The sequence below is a fragment of the Schistocerca serialis genome, chromosome 8 (genome assembly GCF_023864345.2).
Source record: "Schistocerca serialis cubense isolate TAMUIC-IGC-003099 chromosome 8, iqSchSeri2.2, whole genome shotgun sequence".
In the NCBI taxonomy this organism is placed as follows: Eukaryota; Metazoa; Arthropoda; class Insecta; order Orthoptera; family Acrididae; genus Schistocerca; species Schistocerca serialis.
In genome coordinates this window covers 604,951,263-604,976,812 of record NC_064645.1, presented here as the reverse complement: position 1 = coordinate 604,976,812, position 25,550 = coordinate 604,951,263, and the positions used below count along the sequence as shown (strand labels likewise).

General features: G+C 37.8%; 1 protein-coding gene across 7 annotated transcripts; it reads left to right on the top strand.

Moving 5' to 3' along the window:
• Positions 1-1,949: 1,949 nt before the first annotated feature.
• On the top strand, positions 1,950-22,952 carry LOC126416696 (protein HEXIM1). Of its 7 annotated transcripts, none has more exons than XR_007575497.1 (5): positions 1,950-2,036; positions 7,885-8,003; positions 8,159-8,240; positions 10,995-11,116; positions 22,666-22,952. XR_007575497.1 is itself a non-coding variant. In XM_050084497.1 (5 exons), the coding sequence occupies exon 1, from the start codon at positions 2,112-2,114 to the stop codon at positions 3,309-3,311; it is 1,200 nt and encodes a 399-aa protein (XP_049940454.1). In that variant the 5' UTR covers positions 1,964-2,111; the 3' UTR covers positions 3,312-3,313; positions 7,885-8,003; positions 8,159-8,240; positions 10,995-11,116; positions 22,666-22,952. The 7 variants fall into 7 exon arrangements, 5 of the variants coding, with proteins under 5 accessions (XP_049940454.1, XP_049940456.1, XP_049940455.1 ...); XR_007575498.1 differs by having other exon boundaries at positions 1,950-2,059; XM_050084497.1 differs by having other exon boundaries at positions 1,964-3,313.
• Positions 22,953-25,550: the final 2,598 nt, after the last annotated feature.

Here is a 25,550-nt window from a genome sequence, read left to right as displayed (position 1 = left end):
TGGTTTACATTTAAAGATCTAAGAGTGGGTGTTGCTAGAGGAGTCAACCACTATATTGAGTCCTCCTACGTATATTTCACAAATAGGCCATGAAGATAAAATTAGAGTCCAACCAGGGGCTTACCAGCAGTCATTCTTTCTATTTAACTGTTTACAACTGGAACAGGGAAAAGAAGATGTGACAGTGGTACACAATGTACCCTTTGCCACATACCATAAGATGGCTTGCAGAGTATAGATGTAGATGCAGATGTTGAAAGACAAAATAGAGATCAAACCTGTAATAATCACTGCCTCAGACACAGCAGACTCTTACTTGTAGTGGTAATAAACTCGTATGTTATGCACAACCAGTAAATGTTCAGTGTAAAACTAATTTGATGGTATCTGATGCAAAATGAAATGAAAACTTAAGCAGATGTTTCCTCTGTGAGGAAGTAAAACAAAGTTCTAATTACTGAAAAAGTATCACATCTGAATGAAGACTTATTACCTTTCATGGCCATGACATAAACTGTATACGTACAGGTGACTATACTTGGAACTAGTCAATATATTTCTCAGTTATATTGAAACTGGTTTATTTTTATAGTATAACAGCTATAGTAGCCTTCCTTAGTAACCTAAGATGGTGAACTGAATGGTACATTAAATTGCAAGTCCTATTTTCTATCTTAAAAATGATGATTTTTATTAGTCATTGTATATCTTGAGCCAGAGGTTCATTTACAAAGCTTCCAATGATCGCTGAAGAATCTTGCTTACAATTTCAGTACAATGGTAATGAGCTTTTATGAAAGAGTATTATAATTTTAATAGAAGTGCACAAAAATGACATTTTTCATTCTTACCATGCGCCCTTGTACACTGCCACTTCTTTGTACATGAAATTACAAGGCATTTTATTTATCTTGTCTTTTGCTCTCCAGGTATACCATTTTGTATAAACTGTCTTCAGAAATCGCAATACAACTGTTACTAAACCACTGAGGAACACATACTGTACAGGGGCGTGTGGAGACCTACCATGCCACAGAACAATTTCAATGATTTCACAGCTAGATAATCGTATTGAATGACCTGCAAGTGGGCCTGCTAACATAGTGACTTGGAACAAGACAATCAGTGAAGTACATGGAAAGTGACAACATGTAACAGTGCCTCAGTTTCAAATAAAGTTAGCGAAAACTGTGTAATATTATCGTTACTATGGGTCAGAGGGCGACAATCATTGTCTCGGCACATCTCATACCAACGACAGTGTGAATTTTTATCCCACGTGACATGGTGCAGCGTACGTAGAATATTCTTTTGGACAGGAATTAACAGAACTTAGTGGTGATATTTTGTGGGATACAGATAATAATAATATTATCTAGATACATTGAAGGTCGCCACAAAAATTAAATGCAATTTGTTTTGCAATACAAAAATTTAATGCAAAACAAGATATTTATATTCTCCAATATATGAACTATAATAATTTTATCAGAACAATAAAGCCAGTTTCATACAGAAATAAGTTGTGTGCGTCGCCCTTCCAAAGTTATCCCTTAGTGTCAATTTATTTTACGAAATACAGACTGTACGTCAAAAAGCCATTATATTCATAAGACCTATATTAATTTCTATTTCAGATGAGTTGAAGTGTTGGTTTTATCTACGTTAAATTCTCTATAATGTAATTTGTGAACACTTTTTTCGTCTTGCAACTTTTTAATTTATCTACAAAATATACGCAATTTCTTACAGTTGTTGAATTTCTAGAACATTTACGGTAACGAAATGAAATATAAGTTTACAAAAGACATGTAGGTAATGTTTTTTATATGCACGCAGTCATTTTAGGTAGTTTGAAATCACGACTTTTACCCTCGACTATGGAAGATTTAGAAGGCTGTGGTTGGCAGCGCTGGGCATGAAGAGGCCGGTTTAACGATCAAGCTGGCGCTGTGCTGGTTATGTGGGAGACCTTGGGTAAGATGGCGATCGGAGTTCGGTGAGAACGGCAGACATATTTGCTGCTCTTGCGTTTAGTGAGTTTCGCTGTCGTTTATTGGTAAATTTCATTGTTAAAAATTTGAGAAACTGTTTCTTTTAACTGTTTACAAATGTCTGGAGGCGTTGCAGTTGCAGAATCTATTGCAGAAGCTTGTTTGAAAATTGAACCGAGTGACGTTGCGCGTCGTATTGAGAACCTCCCAGATATGCAGTCGACAGACGCGCAAGTGGATGGCGGGTCAAAGGAAGAAGACACCGCTAATACAAACGGTGAAGGTACTGCATTCAGAAAGCGAAAGAAGACTCGAAGAGGAAAGCCGAAGAGACGCAGGTTGAAACCGTATTCACGTCTTTGGCAAGATGATAAACAGCGTTCGACAAATAACAGACGATCTAAAGTATATGCGTATGGACAGCCAGAAGCGCCGTTTAACACGACACAGTTTTTGATGGCGGATCACGATCTTCAGGGATTGGATGACCATCTTCGAAATGTCCCGGTTGTACAACGACCACCAAGAGCGCGAGATTCGAGTTTTAGCGTGGATTCGGAGGATGATTATTTTTATTCCTCGCCGGAAGACGAAGGCGAATTTCTTAGTAAAGAATTCACAAATACTTATGAAGATCTCCACGCAGAAAGGATAAGTGCTATGTCGAAAAATCAACTAATTCAAGAATGTCTGATGCTGGAGGAGAAGGTTGAAATGTTGGAGACAAGAGTGAAATCTCTTGAAGGCAGCCGGGTTACGGATCAGGTGAGCGCCGACAGTGTATCGGAAGAACGAGTGGCGGATGCAGCGGAACTTGAAAGGTTACAACTCGAGAACGAACAGTTGCGGAGAGAGAACGATCATCTTAGAAGGGAAAACGATCATCTTCGTTCTTATATGAAAAGAAATTCTTCGACTGTTTCGTCTGTGGATTCAGAAAGTGATAGTTCATCGTCTTCGTGCTCAACAGGCAGTGATTCTTCGGAAAGTGAACATGAGATGGAAGACTGTGAAGAGACTGATGCAGTGAGATTCGAAAATGAAGAAATCGATGCCACTGACCGCGAAAATCCGGAAAATGTTCAGTTTGACAGATCGACAGCTGATGTCCCTATTAGTCCGGCACATGAGGGGACTGCAGATATGAGAGAGGAAATTGACAGTGAAGAGCACAAAAATTCAGACCAAATTCAAAGGAATGGTAGTTCGTTAACAGAAGTGTTTGCGGCAGAGCCCGAGCCAGAAACTGCTGTACCACAAGGCAGCAGTTCTGCCCGGTTGGAGAGTAGCGAAATGGACAGTGAAGAAAGTAAATAAGTGTAAGCTTTCAATATTTACATATTGATGTTCTTAATCTGACTGAGAACTACTAGTACTGCTTTATCCGGTGCATCTTGTTTTCCAGTAACGTTTTGATTGTCAATGTTTTGTTAGCGAGAGAATAGTATTAGATTCTCAGAGTACTGTGCTTTGTGACTTTACTATGGTTAGATTTTAATCAGTCTTACCTCGATTAAAGGTAAACCATGGAATCTCTGTTAAATATTGTCCCCTTAAAGTATTTATCGCAACAAAATTGCAAGCGTTAGCAGAAGACTGAGCTGAGGGAGAAAGTCATTGATGACTAGTAATAGCACTGTCAAAGTTGGTTCAAATGTCGAGAGTTTCGTGCAAGCCGCAGCAGTTGAAAATTTGCCTGGTGCAAAGTGTCTTTCCCTTCGTCTTTTTATTCAGTCGATAATATTTATCAAAGTTTTTGAAACGAATTCAATTTTTGATAGCTATGAGACAATTTTGATTTGCGTTTTATTCTTTAGTAAATTTCACCAAAACTAAAATTAGCAGACTCGAGACTGGAGATAAAATTCGAAAGATACCAGTAACACCAGGACATCACATTTGTCAGCGTCATTGACATACTACGATAACGTGTTCATGGCTCAGAATTTGTTGTAGAAAAACTCCTGAAACGGCTCCAAGAAACGCCGTGATAAGAGTATAAAGTGTTTTATAGATGAGGAATATTGCATTTATTCTATATTTGTATAATGTGCTTCTAGAAAGTCATATTTGTCTCTTTGTACATATGTTAGTATTTTCACTGTAACATTATTGAAAATATACACCATTGTAAATAAGAAGCTACACTGATACCACTGTTACAATCCTTGAAATTCTAAGGTAGGTTTTTGTTTTCTGCAAAATTTTAAATATATATCGGTTTGAAAGATAGGATATTTATTCTTTTTTTTAATTTAATGTGACTGTGAAGGTAGTTTGATTGGATGGCTGGCCAGTTGTGTGTGTGTGTGTGTGTGTGTGTGTGTGTGTGTGTGTGTGTGTGTGTGTGTGTTAGGTTGTCATTTGCTTGTTTTTACAGTACAAAAGTTATTGTGTAAAGTTAGATAGAATTATTGTGTTCAGTTGTGTGCTTTTCTGATGTCGAAGTCCAATTACCTACATAACATAATATCATGACTTACAGTTAGTCTGGCTTTTGTACAAATAATGCCTGAATGTACTTGGGAGTCATCGGGCACATAACTTACGAAACACCTGTTAATCCTGCTCACTGAAAGCGCATAATCACAGATTGCTGGAAATGTAATACATGTGCATGCATTGCAGACATGTCCTATTTTAGTTTAGTGAACTGTAGGCAGACTTTCCTATGAGACATTCGATACAGCAACTTAAAACACAGAAGTTTGATAACTTATTTGTTGCGCATCAAAATTTTGGTCGTACTGTGACTTAAATATGTCATTCTCTTAAGTTTGTGTGAAGACGATTGTGCAAATGAGGAGCTATCTATGAAAACATTTGTATGGCCTGTTTTCAGCAATTTTACCTTTTTAAGTTTCCTATAACTTACACTAGTCATCACTACTTTGTATGTAAAGTGTCACTGATCATGCTTTAAAGCAGGTGAAACCATCAAATTTTTTGAAAGATCATATAATCAGAGTAGTTATTAACTTAAATGTATTACAAATTCAGCAAGATAATCATGGAGAGTGACAATTGTATTCTTTGCCTCTTTTAGACTGGGTTTACTTTAGTTTTATTGTTAGCAAGTATTTGAGCCCCATATTGGTTTATGCAGTTTATAAAACTTTTTTTTTAATTCTCCCAATGAACCAAGTAATTCAGTTGTCAGAGTTCATTATACAATGACCTTTCAAGAAGTTATTAGTGTCAAGCAGGTGAAATATTTTAATAATGGATAGGAATCGAAATATTGTGTGAATATATTCTCTCTCGTATAGTTTCAAACCAAATACTGATAGGCTTAGGCAAACAGACGTTTTGAGGTGAGCAAAGAGTAGAGGTGACACATAATGGACAGTTGCTGCTGTTGATAATTGGAAATTTGTGTATTTTGATACAGAGAAACATATTAGGTAAGGCTTGATTTGTTGGTGTTTAAAGCTTGAGATAGGCGTGATTTTTGGTAAGCAAATAACTGGAAAAGAAAAGCAGTTCATTGAAGTGTGGAAAGGAGTGAGAGAATTGTCTTGCTTTCTTGGTGGAACTGCATAAGATAAAAGGCTGCTCTTTGTTATTCATATTACTTTTAAGACACATCTGCCATATTTTCAATGTATAAATGGTAGCAATTATGTTTTATGGAAATTCAAATATTGTAGAATTAACTGAAACAGGTGTGTAAATGGTATTTTGAAGATACATACACACAATCATACATAAACGTGGACCGTTTGAAATACACATAGATATCTGTAATAATGATGTATTTTTCATATTTGATTTTGAAATATATACATATATATATATCACATGTCGCATTTCAGTGTTTTTTGAGCCCCCAGTATTCCAGATACTTTCCAGACAGGAAGTAAATGGGTAGTGCAGGTTGGATGTCCCTACTGCAGCTAGATTTTGGTTCTGATACGAAGTTAGTTGTGTAAGTGGGTAGTCACAAGAGAAACTAGTGTCAAGAAAACTTTCCAAACTGTGCTAAACATTGATTAAATAAATATATTTCCTTAACTTGTGCTATGTCGAGGTGACATTTGATACCAATATACAACTTGGCACAAAATTTGAAAAGATTTTCATGTTAGGAAGAAATGGGTGTGTATTCTTATGGTAGACCTTGTAGTTGTCCCTCATCTGCCTTATATGTAATACCTCTTGTATTTGAATTAATTGTTGGAGGAATGAATGTTTTTCAGTTAAGTACCAGTGTAATGTCTGGGATCCCCAAATTCAGTTACTCAGGAAAACTTGCTCCTAGAAGCAATAAATATAAACAAACACATTCATAATTGAGATGGCAACCATGATTCTTTTCTTATGTAGAAGTGTCTGCAAGGGTAGCAGGAACAAATGTGGATGTGTCAGCTTAAACCAGTCTTGAGTTCTGCTCTTGGCTGATGTGCTGAACAAAGTCAGTTAACTGATATGCAACAGTTCACATGGATTCTGGACATACTCTTTAGAGTAAATAAATGCAAGGCTGATCATAAATGTTTTAAAATAGTGATCTGCTGTATACATTAACATTGACTGCCGACAACTAGTTCAGATTGATGGTATCAGTTGATTGACATAAAACTAATAAAATTCCCTATATATATGCACAACATGGTCAACTAATGATGATCTCTGTGATCAAAACTAGTTATCAGCTGTGAATATTATTTCTGTAGCTGGTTTTGGTGGATTGATATGTGAAAAATGTTGGAATGGTAAAATATGTCTGAGTTATATGTTCACAAATTCAAGGAATAATTATAAATGCAAATGGTCATGTTGATCCAGAATTTGTCAGACTATCTTCCATTAATATTTGCAAAATACTTCTTTCTGGAGAAACAAATGTCTATTTTTTCAGTGCTGGTATCAAAGTAAATAAACCATGGTTACTTGTGAAAACAGATGGGGTATTTACACATATTCTCTTTAATATTATTTGATTAGAAAATGCATCAATTTTGTATTGGGTTGTGTAGGTCAGTGCACTCTTCCAAAGCACGTTTGAGAACAGACCTTGAAACATTGTATCTGAAAGAAATGGGAGATTAGGTAGGTATTGTGACAGAAAGGTAGCGAGTTGGTAGTGATCAAAAAAATAATTTTCCTATTCCTCAGAGAGTTAGGAGGCAGCTAGTTTGGTAGACCAGTCTTGGGCTTTCAAAAATTTATCCTTCTCTTCCGACTAAGAACAAACAAAATGCAGTACCACTCTGCCCAAGAAATAACATACAGAATAAATGCTATTTGCAGTAAGTTTAATAAGTATATTATTAAAGTTCTATTATGGTGCTCAAAAGATTTTTTAAATTTTACACAATCCAAAAACCTTACACATTATCATTGTGCGTCTCATCATGAGAGAATGGTCATTTGCTCCCCTTCAAAAATAGCTGCACACTGGAATTCTGTCCTGAGCCCAGTGCTTAGTCATGGAGTAAAATCTGGCATAGGAGGAATAATATTATATAATATGCCAGTAGTTGCCCTATACAGATATTGCTGTTACCTGTTATAAAACACTCTGCATTGTATAAATGTAAAGTTTAGATGGCACACTTCATGTATAAGCTTCATTTCTGATTGGTTTGTCTTCGAAGTATTGCAAATTTATCTTGGGTTATGGGACACATCAGTTTTATTAACATATGGAAGGGGGGCTAAAATGTTCATAGAGGTATTGACCAGTCCGTATTAAAGAATGTTGCCAATGGATTAGCTGCAATTTTGCCCAGTATGTATTATACTTTTTCCCCATAAGTTAATCTTGGATTCTACGTGCTTGCTGTTAGATTAAGATGTGTTTAAGAAAATTTATTTAGCATAACAATCAGACTAAAAAGCCCTGGTATCTGTTTTTACTAATTAAAAACACAATCTTCATTCTCAGTGCTGTAGGTCATCAGGAGTTGAGGTACTGTGGCAGATACCATAAAGGATGAGGGGGCCTGGAGGTGATAATGCTAATACAACATGGCTTCCCATAGTCCTGCATTTCTGCTTGAAAGTGTAAGTTTTCCTACAAGTATATGTGAAAAACAAGGTCGTATTATAGTTTGAAATGAATTAAAAAGTTTGTAGTTAGGTACTTAATTGAAAAGGTGATACGAACATTGTATGTTTTAAGTGAATTTTCCAGTGATTTGTATGAATTACATTTATAGGATCTGATTAGTATTCTGGGGGCATCATGACGGTATCTCAGCAATGGTGAGATAGTTGGAGGGTCTGCAGTATACACTACAGGTAAGCACATACTGGGTGTTAAGAACAAGTTTTTGTCCTGGAAAGTGGTGTATGCTGTATGTTAAATTTTGATGACAGGTATATAATTGAACTTAATGGGGGGAGAGGGAGAGAGAGAGAACTGTATGTAGCAGGTAGTAATATTTTGCAAATAAATTATGGTGCAGAGGAAAGTCAGTAATGATTAAACATCAGTAGACACAAAAATTTTCTTTCTTATTTTTGAAATTTCATTTGCAAATGACAGTTCACATTACACATTTGTTTAAAGACTGGTCAGAATTAGGAAAAGTTGAAATCAAAAGAAAACATCGTGTATATTCATAGAATATTTCCTATATGCACTGAAAGATATTTTAAGGTAATAGTTTCAGTGTGGCTCTTGAAATTAGTTTCTGATACACACATCAGCATTGTCCGAAGAACAGCCACATTGGAAAAAATTGTGTTTTTAGCAGGGGACATAAGCGACTGGTAACTGTGTAAACTGTTAATAATAGATTCAATGGCGGAAGAGCATTGTCATTTAAACTGTGATGAAATGTTTAAGGCAATTGCAATAACTGAAAATGGGAGAACACAAGCTGTTGATAGGTCTCTAAATACAGGAAGAGGCTATTTTCAAGAATATGGACTCATTATCAACAGTTTGTCAGCCCAGAAGAAAGGCGCCAAAGAAAACCAAGGGTTACCACTGCAGACCAAGACAGATTATTGTGCATTGGAGTCTTGTGAGAAAGAACTTTAACTACCAGAATAAAAGTACCTTTCAAAAGATAAGTAATGTAGTTGTTTCAACCCAATTATCAGAATCGTGCTACGTGAAGGAGGCCTCTCAGTCTTTAAAATTTCTTGTTACTCAAATCGGGCAGTGGATCAGTGAGGACAAGTCCTCTTTACAGATTAGTCCCACTAGATTCAAGAACAGTGCTTACTTGTAGGTAACCAGGTAATGGAGAAGGGCTTAGAAACTTACAGCACATACACAAATTTCAAGGAGTTTCTATTGTGGTCTGTGGAAGAATAATGACCAGTAGAAAACCAGACCTCATTTTTGTAAAAGGACACATGAGCAATTTTTTATATTCAAAACATTTTGCAGCCATTGGTGCGTCTGATCCTTCATGAGTACAGGGCTGAATTCCTCTATGTGCATGATAATGCTAGATCGTATGTTACCAGAGCAGTGTTTGAATGGTTTGAAAGACACAGTATTCAATTGCTACAGTGGTCTGCTCAGTCTTGTGACCTAAAACCCATAGGTTATCTTTGGAATAACCTTGAAAGAAATGTTTTAGAAGGTGTAGACAGCATCCACTGTCTAGTTCATCTTATTTCGTCTGCAGTAAGAAGATGCCAAGCTGTATGTACCTCAAAGGTGCTACCACTGACTGATACCAAAATTTATTGACTGTTGAGAGTGATAATGTTCTATGAACTTCCCAGTTCTAAGACTGTTTCGTTAAAATTCTCGTGCTATGTTATTAAGTCTGAATCAATGGTTGAATATTGTTACAAAGTTAAGTTATAGATATATGATTCATATATACCAAATATCTGGCCACAAAATGCCACTAACGCCACCAAACCCCATATATATATAACAATGCCGTCCTCCATAGAGACAGGAAAAATGAGAAAAAATAATGGTATTCGTGCTTGATTTAATACAGATTTGTAGGCTGAAGAAGAATGCCATTTTAAAATTTCTGTTTTTATAATTTATGCCTGTTCAGAGGAGTTGCATAAAATATTCTTACTATAAGCATCATTTTGTTGTACAGTTTAGTTAATAATGGAATAAAAATACACAGTAAATAACACTGTTTTTAGAAAAACAAAACTGTCAAAAATAACCAGTGATCTCAATAGTTTTTTCATTGCCTCAGAAAATAAATTTCTTTCCCATGTGGTGAATGTGGATTCATTTTTTAAATGCAGCTTGATTAATTTTGATATCAGTGGTTATTGTGTAGGCAGGTATGTTGCGTTTTATAAGAGCAGTTCTGTACATTTGATCTTGATAGTTTCAAATCACTAAGCAAGCAATCCAATAACATTGAATGGTAATAGCTAGTAACTTTTTACTGTTTTCCAATTACACAGTATGATGCCCTGTGAGATACAAAAAACAGTGGTCATCATGTGGATTTCAGTATACTTTTACCTGAGGTGTTACATCTGCTTCAGTTTTCTGCATGTTCAGTGAATCATACTTATGTCAACTTCCTTTGATGTGCAGTGTGTTAGTACATTTACAAACAAAGTATGTTCAGCAGACATAGTATTTATCACATATTCTTCATTTGACATTTAACGGCTATTTACAGCAACAATTGATGATGATAATTTGTCATGGTGTATTACTTCTTTGAATACATTTTTACCAGACCTAGCATACTGATCACTTGACATAGTTGGTGATAGATGCAGTGCAGTGCATCTGTTCCAAAATTTTAATCAAATGAAAAGGACAGATTGCTACTCACCATGTAGAGGAGATACGTCACACACACACACACACACACACACACACACACACACACATGTCTGTATAGTAGTCTTTTCCTTGTGCCTGTTTGCTACTAAACATCTCCTCTACATAGCAAGCAGCCATCTGTCCTTTTTATAATATTATTAGTAATCCATCCAGGACTTTCCATTGTTTAAAGTTTTAATAATACTATTACAAGAACCGCATTTATTAGTGATCATATTGTGTAACTAAATCTCAATCCCGTCCTGTTTTTCCAGATCTATCCATCCACCATTTATTCGTCAACATGGTGTATGGAGAAAGAAGATTGTTGACTGATCGGACATCAACAAATTGTGATATCTTTGTTCGAGGAGCCATTTTTTGTGCACTGCTAACGGTATATCTGCAATTCCATTTGAAGTTGCTGGTAAAAATGTGAATTAGAATTTTCTTGATGAAAGAATCTCAATGAATAGTCATATGGGGCATAATTTGTGCCTAATAAATTGTAATTTAGTGCTCATTCCATGTAGGGCTGGCCAAATTTCTAATTTTATATGTGCTACTTTTCTACACAGTACTGTGAAACTGTAATGTAAATTTGCCAGTTACAAGCTGCTTTGTAGGTGCAAAATAAATATTAAATTGATGGAAATTGCAAACAGTAAACAAAAATTAAGGAAGGCATCAAGTCATCTGTATCTGACTTACGCATGTATTTGTCGACCACAGTATTACTGCACGTGGGCGTGAGAGCGCTTTGGTTGGCTTATCAGGAGTCAGTGCATAATAGAGGTTGATAGTATATGCTCAGCTGACCTAAAAGTATCAACAGTGTGATGCATTTTCATTAGTCACCACTGTCCTGGTTTACTGTAAATCACCTCGTTTTCCAATAACGGCAAAGTGCAATAATACTGTGGATCCTGTGTGTGTGTGTGTGTGTGTGTGTGTGTGTGTGTGTGTGTGAGATAGAGATAGAGATTGATTGATTGATTGATTGATTTAAAAGTATTAATAGTGAAGTAATGGGTGGCCCAAAAAGGATGGTCGGATTTGAACTGCGTAGTACCATTGAAAGGTGAGGAGGGGGGACCACTGCCGGCCGTCTGCAAGTCGGCCATTACACCCAGTTTGCCACGAGATGGCGCAGTGGACGGTCGAGCATAGTGTTTTTGCTGTGGAACAGTTTTTCAGAAATGATGAATCGTTTATTACTGTGCAACGATTGTTTCGACAACGTTTTGGTGTAGCGCGTGATGGACCCATTCCAGATCGCAGATCCATATCACGTTGGGTGACTGCATTCCGGACAACAGGGTCTGTCAAAAGTGGTAAATCTACAGGGCGTACACGTACGGCAGTTACTCCACAGAACATTGATGATGTTAGAGCGTCAGTGCTGCAAAGCCCGCGTCGTTCCACTAGGCGTCGTGCTCAAACTTTAGGCCTCAGCCGTAGTTCGTTGCAGCGTATTTTAAGCCGTGAGTTACAGTTTCACCCATACAAAATTATGATCACGCAAAAGCTGTATGATCGTGATTTTGAGCAGCGAAGACGATTTTGTGATCAATGCTTGACATTTTGTACTCTAATAATGATGTTGTGCTTCTTATGTCAGATGAAGCCCATTTCCAGTTAGACGGCTATGTCAATAAACAAAACTGCAGGTATTGGGCAGCAGATAATCCCAGAGAATTGCACCAAAAGCCTCTTCATAGTGCTAAGGTAACAGTCTGGTGTGGAATTTCAAGATTGGGGATTGTTGGTCCTTATTTTTTTGAGGAGAACAACGCTACAGTCACAGTGAACTCGAAACGTTACGTTAACATGCTACGTAGCTTTTTGGTGCCGAAACTGCGAGAGTTACATGTAAATCGAGATCGAATTTGGTTTCAACAGGACGGGGCCACGGCCCACACAGCCAATGACTCCATGTGTATTTTAAGGCGGATGTTCCCCCACCACATCATCTCGCGTTTTGGAGATGTCCACTGGCCCACAAGATCACCTGACCTCTCAGCCTGTGATTTTTTTCTTTGGGGATACCTAAAGTCAAAAGTCTACGTAAAGAAGCCCCGAAACTTAATTGATCTGAAGGAGGCAATCAGTGCGGAAATTATGGCAATTCAAGAAGAAACAGTAGTGAAAGTGATGGAAAATTTCGAGGAAAGACTTGTGGAATGTATCACCGAGGAAGGACACCATCTTCCGGAAGTCATTTTCCGTACATGATTTTTTGTGGTTAGTTCTTGTAATTGGGTGCCTGGGAGCATTTAGTTACGTAATTGAATAAAATTAATTTGTAAAACTGATGGAGTTATAGTTATTTAAAATGTGACCATCCTTTTTGGGCCACCCTTTACTTTAATTTTGATGATTATACTTGATACATCTTTTCACAAATATTTTTTCTTGTGTATGTGGCATGATTCCACACCCTTTCCCCCATTGGAGGTTTTGAATTCAAAGGAAAGGGGGGAAAATACATAAATGTAACTACACCAATAGCTAAAGCTTTTCCTGGGACAGTCCGTTGTTATGAAATGGAACACACACAAAATTGTTTCATATTTGACAGCATCTGTTTTGAACATGTTCTTTCACTTACGTTAAGAAAGTACCTGCATAAAACTGTCTTTCGTAGTGGATATAATGCCATGATATATCGTTGCCCAACTTTTGTAGTAGTAACTACAAATATTGTTAAATATAGTGTTTTTGTTTGGACATAGTATTGCTGACCAAATAAAGACACTGAATGTTGATTTTTGTCCTTTTTCTGGATTGTTACTCCAATCAAAATACCACTGTATGAAAATGGTTCAGAGATCAGTCTGCTGAAATGCCAGAAAAAGCTTGAAAGAAAAATTAAGGCTTAATATCAGTTGACAGTGACAACATTGCAGATAAAGCACATCCTCTGAAAGGGCAAGTTTGCAGAAGCTAATCAGCCATATACTTTTCAAAGGACCGTACCAGCATTTGGATTTTACACTCATTTAATACGTTCAAAACTAGGCTTGATTTTTACATTCTTGGGTATTAGACACTATTTAGCTATACAAAAGACTTTGTGTGCCTCGTCCTTACTTCTATGCCTTGCATGTACCTATAATGTTTGTTTGTAAAATACCATTTAGCACAAAAGCCAATTACTGTTCACTTCCAGCCACTACTGTTGCATCGGCAATGAATCATAGTGCCAATTTTCTGACTTTATAAACAATATTCTTTTACTGCCCTTATTCTTTGTTAAATGAACAAATAAACACCATTGGTGACCAAGAACTTTCCTTAAACCTTTGGTGGTCTTGGCTTGCTATACAGATGTCAGTACAAACTATTCTAATTCACTTTGAAGAAAGTGTGTTTTTCTCTCTGTGTGTGTTATCGATAATACTACCTAAAAAATGAAAACTTTGTTTTATTCCACATTATAAAATTACTTTTCGTAAGCATCACAATAAGCTCTGAAATAAAACTTCATTTGCATTTTGGCCTCTCCAGTCCATATACACAATTGTTTTATTTCACATTGTGTTTATACATGCCAGCTGTGGCACCATAGTGACAAAGTTACAGAAAAATTGTAGGAATTTTGTGGCTCATTGTTTCAGACTCTTGTTGAACTGTTAAGGAAAAGGGATGAATTATATATACTGCAGTGAGAACTAAATGTTTCTTACCACCATATATATCACTGCATTACTTCCAGGTCAAACTGTTGCTTTGTCAAACTATTTAATATATTTATAAATTACGGATACCCAAAATGGCTAGTCATAGAAAGAAAGACAGAAAAATGCAGTAACAAGTAGCAGCAGACTGATACGAAGAAAATGCAAGATGAGTTACAGCTGTGTCCATTTAATTTTTTCCCCCTTTCCAGATGATTTTCCTTCAAACTTAACATCATGGGAGAATGTCTCACATAGCCTCTGGATATCACTGTTTCCTTCAACCCAATCCAGTCAATTTAGTCATGTAACCTCTAATTATGTTAAGTTAGTGTGGGTGTTTATTTATATCCACTTGCTGCTTTCTGATAAATATAGTTTATTGCTTCTATTTTTATTTGAACTTTTGTAAAGTAATATGCTTTATTATTAAAAACTACCCAATGCAAAATGGGTCCACACATAAGTAACACAATGGATGAAAATAGATTACTGTTGCTGTCTTCATCTCTTAAAATAGGTGAAAACTGGCAGTGAATTCATGACTCTTTCTCTCTCCTACTAACCATCTCTGGTACAAAGGTTTAGAATTTCACAGACATAAATTTGCATTTTCCAGCTGTATAAATCACTTCAGACAGAAGCTCATCCACAGTTAATCATACAAATTGCTGTTAGTGCAGGTACTGACATAATAGATCTGGGCCAAGTGATAATTGTAATCTGTGCTGATATCTGATACTGTAAATTAATTGTAATTACGTATGCACTTAGTATGACATTTTATCGTAAGCTCGTAGCTCTAGTAAGAACCAATCAGTAGAAAAAGAATGCGTCGCTCTTGCAGTAGAGAGCCAATATTGAAATTGAAAAGAAAATGTCACAATAGTAGTGTAAAATTCACTGATTCACTTCAAACCATCTGTATTCCTTGAAGTATAATATATTAAAATATATTCTGCCAAAATTCATTGCAGTCACTGTTGACGACTACTTCAGTCTGAACACTGGTTTGCTGCAGCTCTGTGCTACCTTCTTCATATCTGCATAACTCCACAAGCTACATCCATTTGAACCTACTAAAGTCTTGGTATTCCTCTACAATTTTGACCACCAACACTTTCTTTCCACTACCAAATTGACAATTCCTTGATGCCTCAGAATGTGTCCTATCAAGCAATGCATTACTTAAGTGGTATGCTAAATTTCTTCTTCTACCAGCTCGATTCTGATTTCACCAGCTTGAACAGCGAGATGGAGGTATCACGGCTGTCTGAAATAGATCTGTACTTCCCAAGCTACGAGTGAATCCATGCTCAAAAGAAGCCACACCCTCAAAGCGATCACCATGTCACCTTGCAGGATCCTATGGCCAACCTACCTGATATAAGTAGGTGCTCCACTCAGAACAGCAGTTCTCATTGATGCTCCATATGATGTGCATATTACTGGCCAGCTTGTGACAACTACTGCCTCGAACATGGACTACTCTTGGACTCAGTGATATTCTACTTCTTGTTCACCAGTCTATCCAGTGCATACACAATAAAGTAAGTTAGTAAGTTTAAACCTTAACAGGTTCAGTGCCTCATTTTTTATTTGATTTACTCATATCATTTTAAGCATTTTTCTGTATCAACATATTTCAAAAGCTTCTATTCGCTTCTTGTCTGAACTGCTCATTGCCCATATTCCACAGTCATACAAGGCTGCACTCAAGACAAACACTTTCAGAAGGACTTCCTAACATTTAAGTTGATATTAGATGTCAACAAATTCTTATTTTTCAGAAATGCTATTCTTGCTGTTGCTGGTCTGCAGAAGATATCCTCTCTACTTTGCCCTTTATTAGTTACTTTAATGCAAAAATAGCAATGCTTAATATACTACTACAAATTTTTCATGTCATAATCTATTTCCCTCAGTTTAATTCGATTACACTCCATTATCCTTGTTTTACTTTTATTGCTTACAATCTCTTTCCAAGATGGTATCCATTCCATTCACTGTTTTTCCAAATCTTTTGCGATCTCTGACAGAATTACAGTATTATTAGCAAACTTTAAAGTTGTTACTTGGGTTTGATTAAAAAAAAGTGGCAGCACTATTAGAATTCATACTAGATTTTATTGATAGACGTTCACTTTATTATGTACTCACATATAGTTGTCCCACATCTTGATCAGCTTCCCCCATGTCCCTCCCCACACACATTTAAGCATCATACATCTTCAACAAGTCCATCTCTGCCAATGTTTCACTAGGACTGCCGTATGCTGTGCCTTGCATCTTGTGTTGTATTATGTGCAGTGAGGAGGTTCCTTCATTTTGGCAAACGGGTCATCACATGGACTCGTATAGGGTGAGTACTGTGATGTTCCAGTACCTGCCACTTCCACATATGCAGGCACTCTTGCATGGGGCTCATCTTGTGGAATCGTGCATTGTCATGAAGGGTGATGAGATACAGTGCCAGAAGGTGCTGGCACATTCTTCTCAGTGTGGGCAAAGGTGATGTCACAAGAAATAGCAGTAGTAGGGTGCAGTGACTATCTACCCCTGGAGTACAACATATGTTTGATTAACACATGGATGTCGTAAGCAACAATAAGTCACGTAACAGTATCCATCACTTTGGTACCAGCTGGTTCACAGCACACATTTTCAGGATGAGAAGAACCAGGTCATTTCTATTCATAGGCTGGTGTTGAATGACATCCCTGCCATTCTGAAGCACTTTCACCCATCCAAACGCCATACGATATGGCAGTGGTGCATCACCACACACTTAACACAGTCCCTGAAAACGTTGTTATGCAGTCAAACTACATGCCACTTCAATCTTGAACTCCACACTTTTTCAAGTTTCCTAAACAAACTGTTACGGTGCTTGAACTGTCCTCCAGCACTTTGACATTACACACTGCAACTGATTCAAACAGCTGTCACCACCCAGTACACTGCTTGACCTGACCTGACCAGTCAGCTGCATACAGTTTCTCTAAGTAAATGCTATAAACATAGATTTGCCGTACACCAGTTTTTCCATTCTCCTATAAATAATTTTTCATTATTTTGCAATCATGACTTATTGAACTGATGGTTTGGTAGTATTCATACCTGTCAGCACGTCTTCTTTGAAACTGTAATTATTACATTCTTTCTGAAGTCTGAGGGTATCTCTCCTCTCTCATATATTGTGCACAACAAGTGACTTTTTTTTTCTTTGCTGGCTCTCCCAAGGATGTCAACAATCCTGAGGGCATGTCATCTACTCCAGGGGCCTAGTTTCTACTCCGGGCTTTCAGTGTTCCGTCGAATTCTTCTCGTAGTATCATATTTCCCATCTCGTCTTCACCTACTTTCTATTCTCTTTCCATGATATTGTCCTCAAGTTTATTTTTCCGCTTACATAGACCTTCTATATATTCCTCTCACCCTTCAGCCTTCTCTTCTTTGCTTAGTACAGGCCTGCCATTTGAGCTCTTGATATTCAAACACCGCTTTTCTCTCCTCCAACAGTTTCTTCAATTTTTCTGTAGTTAGCATATATCTTTCCTTTAGTTGCACTTGCTTCTGCAGCCATGCATTTGTCAAACTTGTAACTATGAATTATATGTATATAAAAAATAAAAAAAAACCATTCCTGCTGAGTCATTTTACGCCATCTGTCACTCATTTTTCAGCCTTTTGTCAGTTAAATTATCGCCTGTGTTATTCAAGAATTTCTGTTGAGCCCTATCTTTTTACCCACTTGATACTCTGCTGCCTACATTATTTCATCTCTCGAACCTACCCATTCATATTCCCTTGTATACCTTTCCCCTATTCAGTCACAGTACTTGATGCTCCCTCTGAAACCCTCAGCAATCTCTGGTTCCTTCACTTTAATGAGGTCACATGTCCCTAATTTCCTATCTTTTTGCAATTTCTTTAGTTTGTCTGCATTTCATAGCCAATAAATTATTGTCTGCCCCTGGAATTGTGTTAGTTTAAAATCTGGTTTCAAAATCTGTCTTGCGATTATTTCGAGTGTCACAAGATTCTTCCACATGTACCGTCTTCTGTTATGATACTTAAACCACACATTAGCAGTGATTAAATTATGCTGTAAGCAGAAATCCATATTCTCCTACTGTTTTCTCCATCTTTTCCTTTTGCTAGTACCAAGTTTGTCACCCATCAAAATTAAATGTTCATCTTTTATCTAAAATAATTTCCTTTATCTTGTGCTACACTTTTTCAATTGCTCCATCTGCAGAGATAGTTGGCATATCTGATGGCGACATACTCCTGAGTAGTCCCCGCGAAGTCGTATTTCATAGTACTGATTTATATATGTGGAAAAAGAAGATAAAGAAGTGATTTGCTAATTTTGAATGGTACCAATATGATAACACGGAGTTTTCTTTGGGAACATCACCCTATGTCATTCTTATCTGGGTTTTCATCAGTTTCATGTACTGTGCGTAAGTAATAGTGCCTGCTAATAAAATAAAACAATCTACAGTGTTGAAATTAAACCTCTATGTAGCCACAAAAAATAGAAAATAGTCTTTTTTTGCTTTTGTTAAGGTTCCTTGGGATAGGTAATACTTCCACTACAGCCCCCCCCGCCCCCCCCCCCCCCCCCCCCGCTCCCCCTCCAAACTAGATTGCAAAAGTAAAAATCTACATTTAAAAAAAAGAATCGTGTCATATACGTACTGTTTTACAGAACTGTGTGTGTGTGTGTGTGTGTGTGTGTGTGTTAAAAAGTAGTATCCAAAGCACTTCTTTCTTTCCAGAGACATCCATCCCAATTGCTTCTTCTCATCAAGTGGCCCTCCAATGCTAACAGTGCAGTAAGCAACACCTGCATACCGTATTTACTCGAATCTAAGCCGCATTTTTTCTGGTTTTTGTAATCCAAAAAACCGCCTGCGGCTTAGAATCGAGTGCAAAGTAAGCGGAAATTCTGAAAAATGTTGGTAGGTGCCGCCACAACTAATATCTGCTGTCGAATATATGTAGCGCTGCACAGGCATGCTTTGCATGCACAAAGATAAATACTGGCGCCAAAACCTCCGCGTCAGTAAATAAATTAAAAAAAAAAAAGGTGGAAGACGACATTTCTTCTCCGCCCTGAGTTTCGACCACTGCATTTTATACATTATCCAACGAAGTAAATACAAATTCCGTGACCGATGACCTCGCTGTCTGGTCTCTTTCCCCAAACCAACCAACCAACAAATACCGTATTGTTCATCTTCGAATGTAGCAGCATTTCAATGTACTACGAAAATCCGACTGGCAAGACTGTTTGGGATGTTTGTCAATATGGCCAACTCTACGATCTGAATTGTTTCCTACCTGTGAGAAGAGATGGTTGCAAATAGGAACTTTTATGAATTGTGAATCATATGCAGTATTCTCTTCGCCATAAGAGTAATACGAATATAAACATTTTGCCATGTATTCTTTCGTGTTTGCTGCTATCTCATTTAAATCCTGTCTGCCTAATAAACTACAAAACTAGGGTGAGACAGCAGCAAACGCGGAAGAATATACATATCATGTCATGTTTATATTCTTATGCCTAATAGTGATACAGTCAGAAATGAAGCAGCAATCGACTAGATTTTTAAGTCTAAGATGACTCTTAATTTCTGTGCAGAATCTAATGTACTAAAGAGGCGCCTGCAAAGATTTTCAAACGGAGAAAAATTTTCACTAATCTCTCGTTCAGAACGTCTTCTATCATAAGCCGTCTATTATTTGGTTCTTGTTGATCATTATCAAAGAAAGCAGCAGTGTAAGTAACAACAAATAGCAGTCTCTTGCCATTGTTTTGCTAATGAGACAATTCCTCTCTTTTTTTTATTGTAAGCGGTGGTAGCGTGCACAAAGCAAGCCATGCCGCGAGCGGGGACAGGCCGTAAACACTCATTATCAGAATGCGACAAACAATTCATGACACAGTACAGTAATGCATTTTCAGCTTAGAGTAACGTAAACACCTATAACAAAGAGATCGGCACTTACCAGATCAAAGCAAAATAAGCAATCATTTCAAACCAGACGAAGTACGTGAAAAAGGAAAGGTACTCGTATAAATACAGATGGAGCGCGTGGCGCATAGCAATGGCTACCTAGTAAAGCTTAATTGCTAAGCTTACGACTCGAACATACTGTAGGTGTATCGTCATTCATTCCACCTAAATTGTGTCTCATATTACAATGGACCAACTTTGTTTCGATTTGGTGGTGCGGCCTAAAACTTTTCTCTCCCCATGAATTTCGAGTCTCAAATTTCAATTGCGGCTTAGATTCGGGAAAAATTTTTTTCCTTGATTTCGAGTCTCATTTTTCAGGTGCGGCTTAGATTCGAGTAAATACGGTAGTTAATTTTGTGTTGTATGGTTTCTTATTATGAAAATCTGCTATAAATATGATGAAAGAAATCTTCTAACTTTACCTTGGAGCTTTTATTTATATATAGTTTTATTCAGACAGTAAATTTGCACAATTTCACAGGTTGTATAAAATTGTAGGACATGTCCAATGTAGATAGTGTCAGTTCATTTCTACAGGATGTTCCAAAAGGTATGTTACAAGAGGTGGTGCTTGATAGGTGAGTAGGTAGGTAGGTAGATAGGTAACATAAAGTATGCTTTGTTTGCATACTAGTGTCTCTGAAATTTGGAGGACATAGGCAGTTTGAACTACACATGCTAGGCAATGAGTAAAGGAGACTGTGTAAATTGTAGTCACTCTGACACTGTTGAAACAGTAGGGTCTCCAAAATGGGATCACAGATAAACAGAACAATGCAGACAAGCAACAGAGAGCATACTGTGGGTACTGTGAGGTCAGATTGTTTCCCAGTGGTTGTGTTTCATTTGATACACGACATACATAGAACTCAACAGTCTTATGTAGACAGTGGTAAAATACAGTGCTGTCTTTTGTTCTGTAGTTTCATACTGTACATAGTTTACAGTCGTTCATGGAACGAACAAAGGCAGTTGTGTACACAGTTGCAGAGTACATAAACATGCTACTTGTGTACAGGGAAGCCCAAAGGAACTTGAAAGAGGCTTGCTGGTTCTATGAAGACCATTACCCCAACGTCACAGACTCCCCGCACCACTTTTGCAAGACTGGAGACATTTACAGGGAATGGCCAGCTTGTGTCCTAATGGTCACCAAATTGGACACCTGCAGGAAAGCCGTAAACTAAAGTTTGCTGAAGCTGTACGACAGCATTTTGCAGAGCAACTGCAAGCAAGAGTTGTCTCACACATGACACATTCTGCATGATGAGCACTTTCATCCCCATGAAGTCCAGAAGGCTCATGTGATGACTCAGTATGACATCAAAAAAAAAATAGGCAGGATCCTCATTTCATATGATGTATCCTGTTTCCTGATGAGTGCACCTTTATTGGGGACAGGATGTTCAACATCAGAAACAGCCATGTTTGGATGGAAGAATATCCTCATGGCTTGCATATCCAAGACCACCAATGTTATTTTACTGCCAGTATGTGAGCAGGTTGCATTTATTACCATATAGCCCTGTACATCATGCCTCTGCCCGTTGATGGTCCCAGTTACCTTGTATTCCTATGAGAGGTCTTATCGGGATTGTTGGACTAGGTGCCTTTGTACATCCAGCGTATCCTGTGGACCCTGCTTGGATGGTGCTCTAGCACACTTCTCACCAGACCTGATACCATTGTATTTTCATTTCTGGGGGTATATGAAAATCCTGGCATATGAGACAGCCATGGAGTCACCACTAGATCGTGTGGCATGATTACAAGTAGCTGCTGGGGTCATCTGCCATATGCCAGGAATCTTTCCAGTAGTTCGAGACATCATCAGGTGATAAACAAAATGTATGAAGTTGGTGGTGATCATAATGAATACCTTATGAAAGTGAATTAAGCTTGTGTTACAGACAGTAATGTGCATTGTGTCCTTTTCTCCTTGCCTAGCTTGTGTTGTCCAAACTGTGTGCATCCTCTTCCATGTTTCAGACAATTAGCACGCAAACAAACTGTTTTCAAACATAGCTTTATTAGCACAATATCCTCAGATGGTATCAACCTACCAACCACCATACCTTGTAACATACCTTTCAATACACTTTGTATGGTACATTACAGAGAAAAGATGTTACTTATGTAACATTTTTCTGATAAATGGCTTTGTGCAATTTAGGATGAGTAGAGATAGTCATTTTCTACTGAATGCCCTGTAGTCTGTGTACTTGTTGCAGGGGACCCAAAATTGAAACGTATCAGGAGTGTCCCACAACATGGCACAAGTATGGAATGTGGGCTCAGGGGCTGTACAGAAGCAGGAAGTGGCCGCTTGGGGCAATATTTGTAAATGTATAAGTTTTGTGTCATGAATAAATCCTTTCATACTTCCTTAATGAAGGATTATTGTACCATCTCCATGTGAAGTTTTTGTAATCTTTTGATTTTGAGAATAAACCCCTAAAGTTTGTTATTATGTTCCCTGTATTTTTGAGTAAGTAAAGTTCTATGTATTGTGATGAAATGCTTTCATTTTTGTCATGTGCAGTGCCCCTTACATGTTATTTTTTAATGGTGAACACGCATATGTTTAGTGCATATTCCTTTCCTTCCACATTTAATTTTGTCTGGGTATTTCCACATGATTAAGTATAATCTAAAACTTGTAATAATATATGTAGTTATATCTAAAAACAAAGATGATGTGACTTACCAAACGAAAGCGCTGGCAGGTCGATAGACACACAAACAAGCACAAACATACACACAAAATTCAAGCTTTCGCAACAAACTGTTGCCTCATCAGGAAAGAGGGAAGGAGAGGGAAAGACGAAAGGAAGTGGGTTTTAAGGGAGATGGTAAGGAGTCATTCCAATGCCGGGAGCGGAAAGACTTACCTTAGGGGGGGGAAAAGGACGGGTATACACTCTTGCGCTCGCTCGCGCGCACACACACACACACACACACACACACACACACACACACACACACACACACACACACACACACACACACACACACGAGCAGACATATTTAAAGACAGAGTTTGGGCAGAGATGTCAGTCAAGGCTGAAGTGCAGAGGCAAAGATGTTGTTGAATGACAGGTGAGGTATGAGTGGCGGCAACTTGAAATTAGCGGAGATTGAGGCCTGGTGGGTAACGGGAAGAGATGATATATTGAAGAGCAAGTTCCCATCTCCAGAGTTTGGATAGGTTGGTATTGGTGGGAAGTATCCAGATAACCCGGACGGTGTAACACTGTGCCAAGATATGCTGGCCGTGCACCAAGGCATGTTTAGCCACAGGGTGATCCTCATTAACAACAAACACTGTCTGCCTGTGTCCATTCATGCGAATGGACAGTTTGTTGCTGGTCATTCCCACGTAGAATGCATCACAGTGTAGGCAGGTCAGTTGGTAAATCACTTGGGTGCTTTCACACGTGGCTCTGCCTTTGATCGTGTACACCTTCCTGGTTACAGGACTGGAGTAGGTGGTGGTGGGAGGGTGCATGGGACAGGTTTTACACTGGGGCGGTTACAAGGATAGGAGCCAGAGGGTAGGGAAGGTGGCTTGGGGATTTCATAGGGATGAACTAACAGGTTACGAAGGTTAGGTGGACGGCGGAAAGACACTCTTGGTGGAGTGGGGAGGATTTCATGAAGGATGGATCTCATTTCAGGGCAGGATTTGAGGAAGTCGTATCCCTGCTGGAGAGCCACATTCAGAGTCTGGTCCAGTCCCAGAAAGTATCCTGTCACAAGTGGGGCACTTTGTGGTTCTTCTGTGGGAGGTTCTGGGTTTGAGGGGATGAGGAAGTGGCTCTGGTTATTTGCTTCTGTACCAGGTCGGGAGAAACTTACTTGGAGAATTTACATTCTGCTTCGTGTCCACTTCGACCTCATTTCATTGAAGGAAATTCTCTGGTGTGTTCAACTTTTAAATGTGGTTTACTTCATCCTTAACAATGTGAAATATTTCATACTTGGTAACACTGGTCACTTATCAGACTGAATTTAATGGATTCCTACAGACTGTTCTTAAAACATGGAATGTTGAATGAGATTAATTCAAGGTGAAAAAGAAGTGGTAGCACCGGAAACCCATAGAAAGAGGGAATAATTTGCTAATTTACTTACTTCATCAATAAGGTAAAATGTAATCGATAATTTCTTTTGAAGTTTGATGACATTGGGCAGGTGTTTAAATTGTATTTCCTTGATATCTATGTAAGAGTATTACTTTTTAAAAGTCCAGGACTTTTACTCAGTAGAGCATGACATTTTTTACACCATTCAAATTGAGGACAATCCTGGGTGTCTGGGATGCATGGCAACAATATCCTTATGGCTGTTTTATTCTTGGCTTTTCATTATAGCTGCATGAAAAAAATCTAATGAAATATCATAACCAAGGACATGGCTGGTAATTGAATTTAGCTGCTGCAACCATTTCTCCATGTTCAATGATAGTGAGAGGTCACTTTGCAGAAACTTTATTATGTGCATGCTTCAGCCAGGCAGTAGCCCCAGTGAAGATCAAGATATATGCTGATATGCTCCTGAAAAATCGCTTCATCGTTAATTACTATTAGTGAAACTATCAGTTGTCCTTCAACCCCTTGTGGACATTGTGTTATCACAGATGCAGAGGATTCAGTTTGAGCTGGCACAATGTTCAGCAGTCTGTACTAATATGAATTCAATATTCTATAGCCAGCCTATCATGAAAAATATCTCCCTTCCCCTGAGCACCATCATCATTTTTGTAACAAACTTAGTAGACAAATTTCGTGTTTAGCAAGTATAGTCATTGGAATCATACATCAAATTTCACAACCAGATTTGAGGAACTCGTTTTCTCATATTCCTATTGACGAAGCTTTGCCATCACATACTAACTTCAAAATATTTTGTATTCAATCACAATTATGTGGAACAAACTGATTGGGGGCAGATTTTAAAGATAGGGTGCTGAGGATGGCATATTTAAAAATCTACCTGTTTTTGGAGGATGTCAACAATACATTCATGGCTTAGTACTTGGAACAGGCACTTTGAACTGTTTCCTGGCTCATTTTAACTGCCTTTGTCCCAGCCTAAAGTTCACAATAGAGATTGA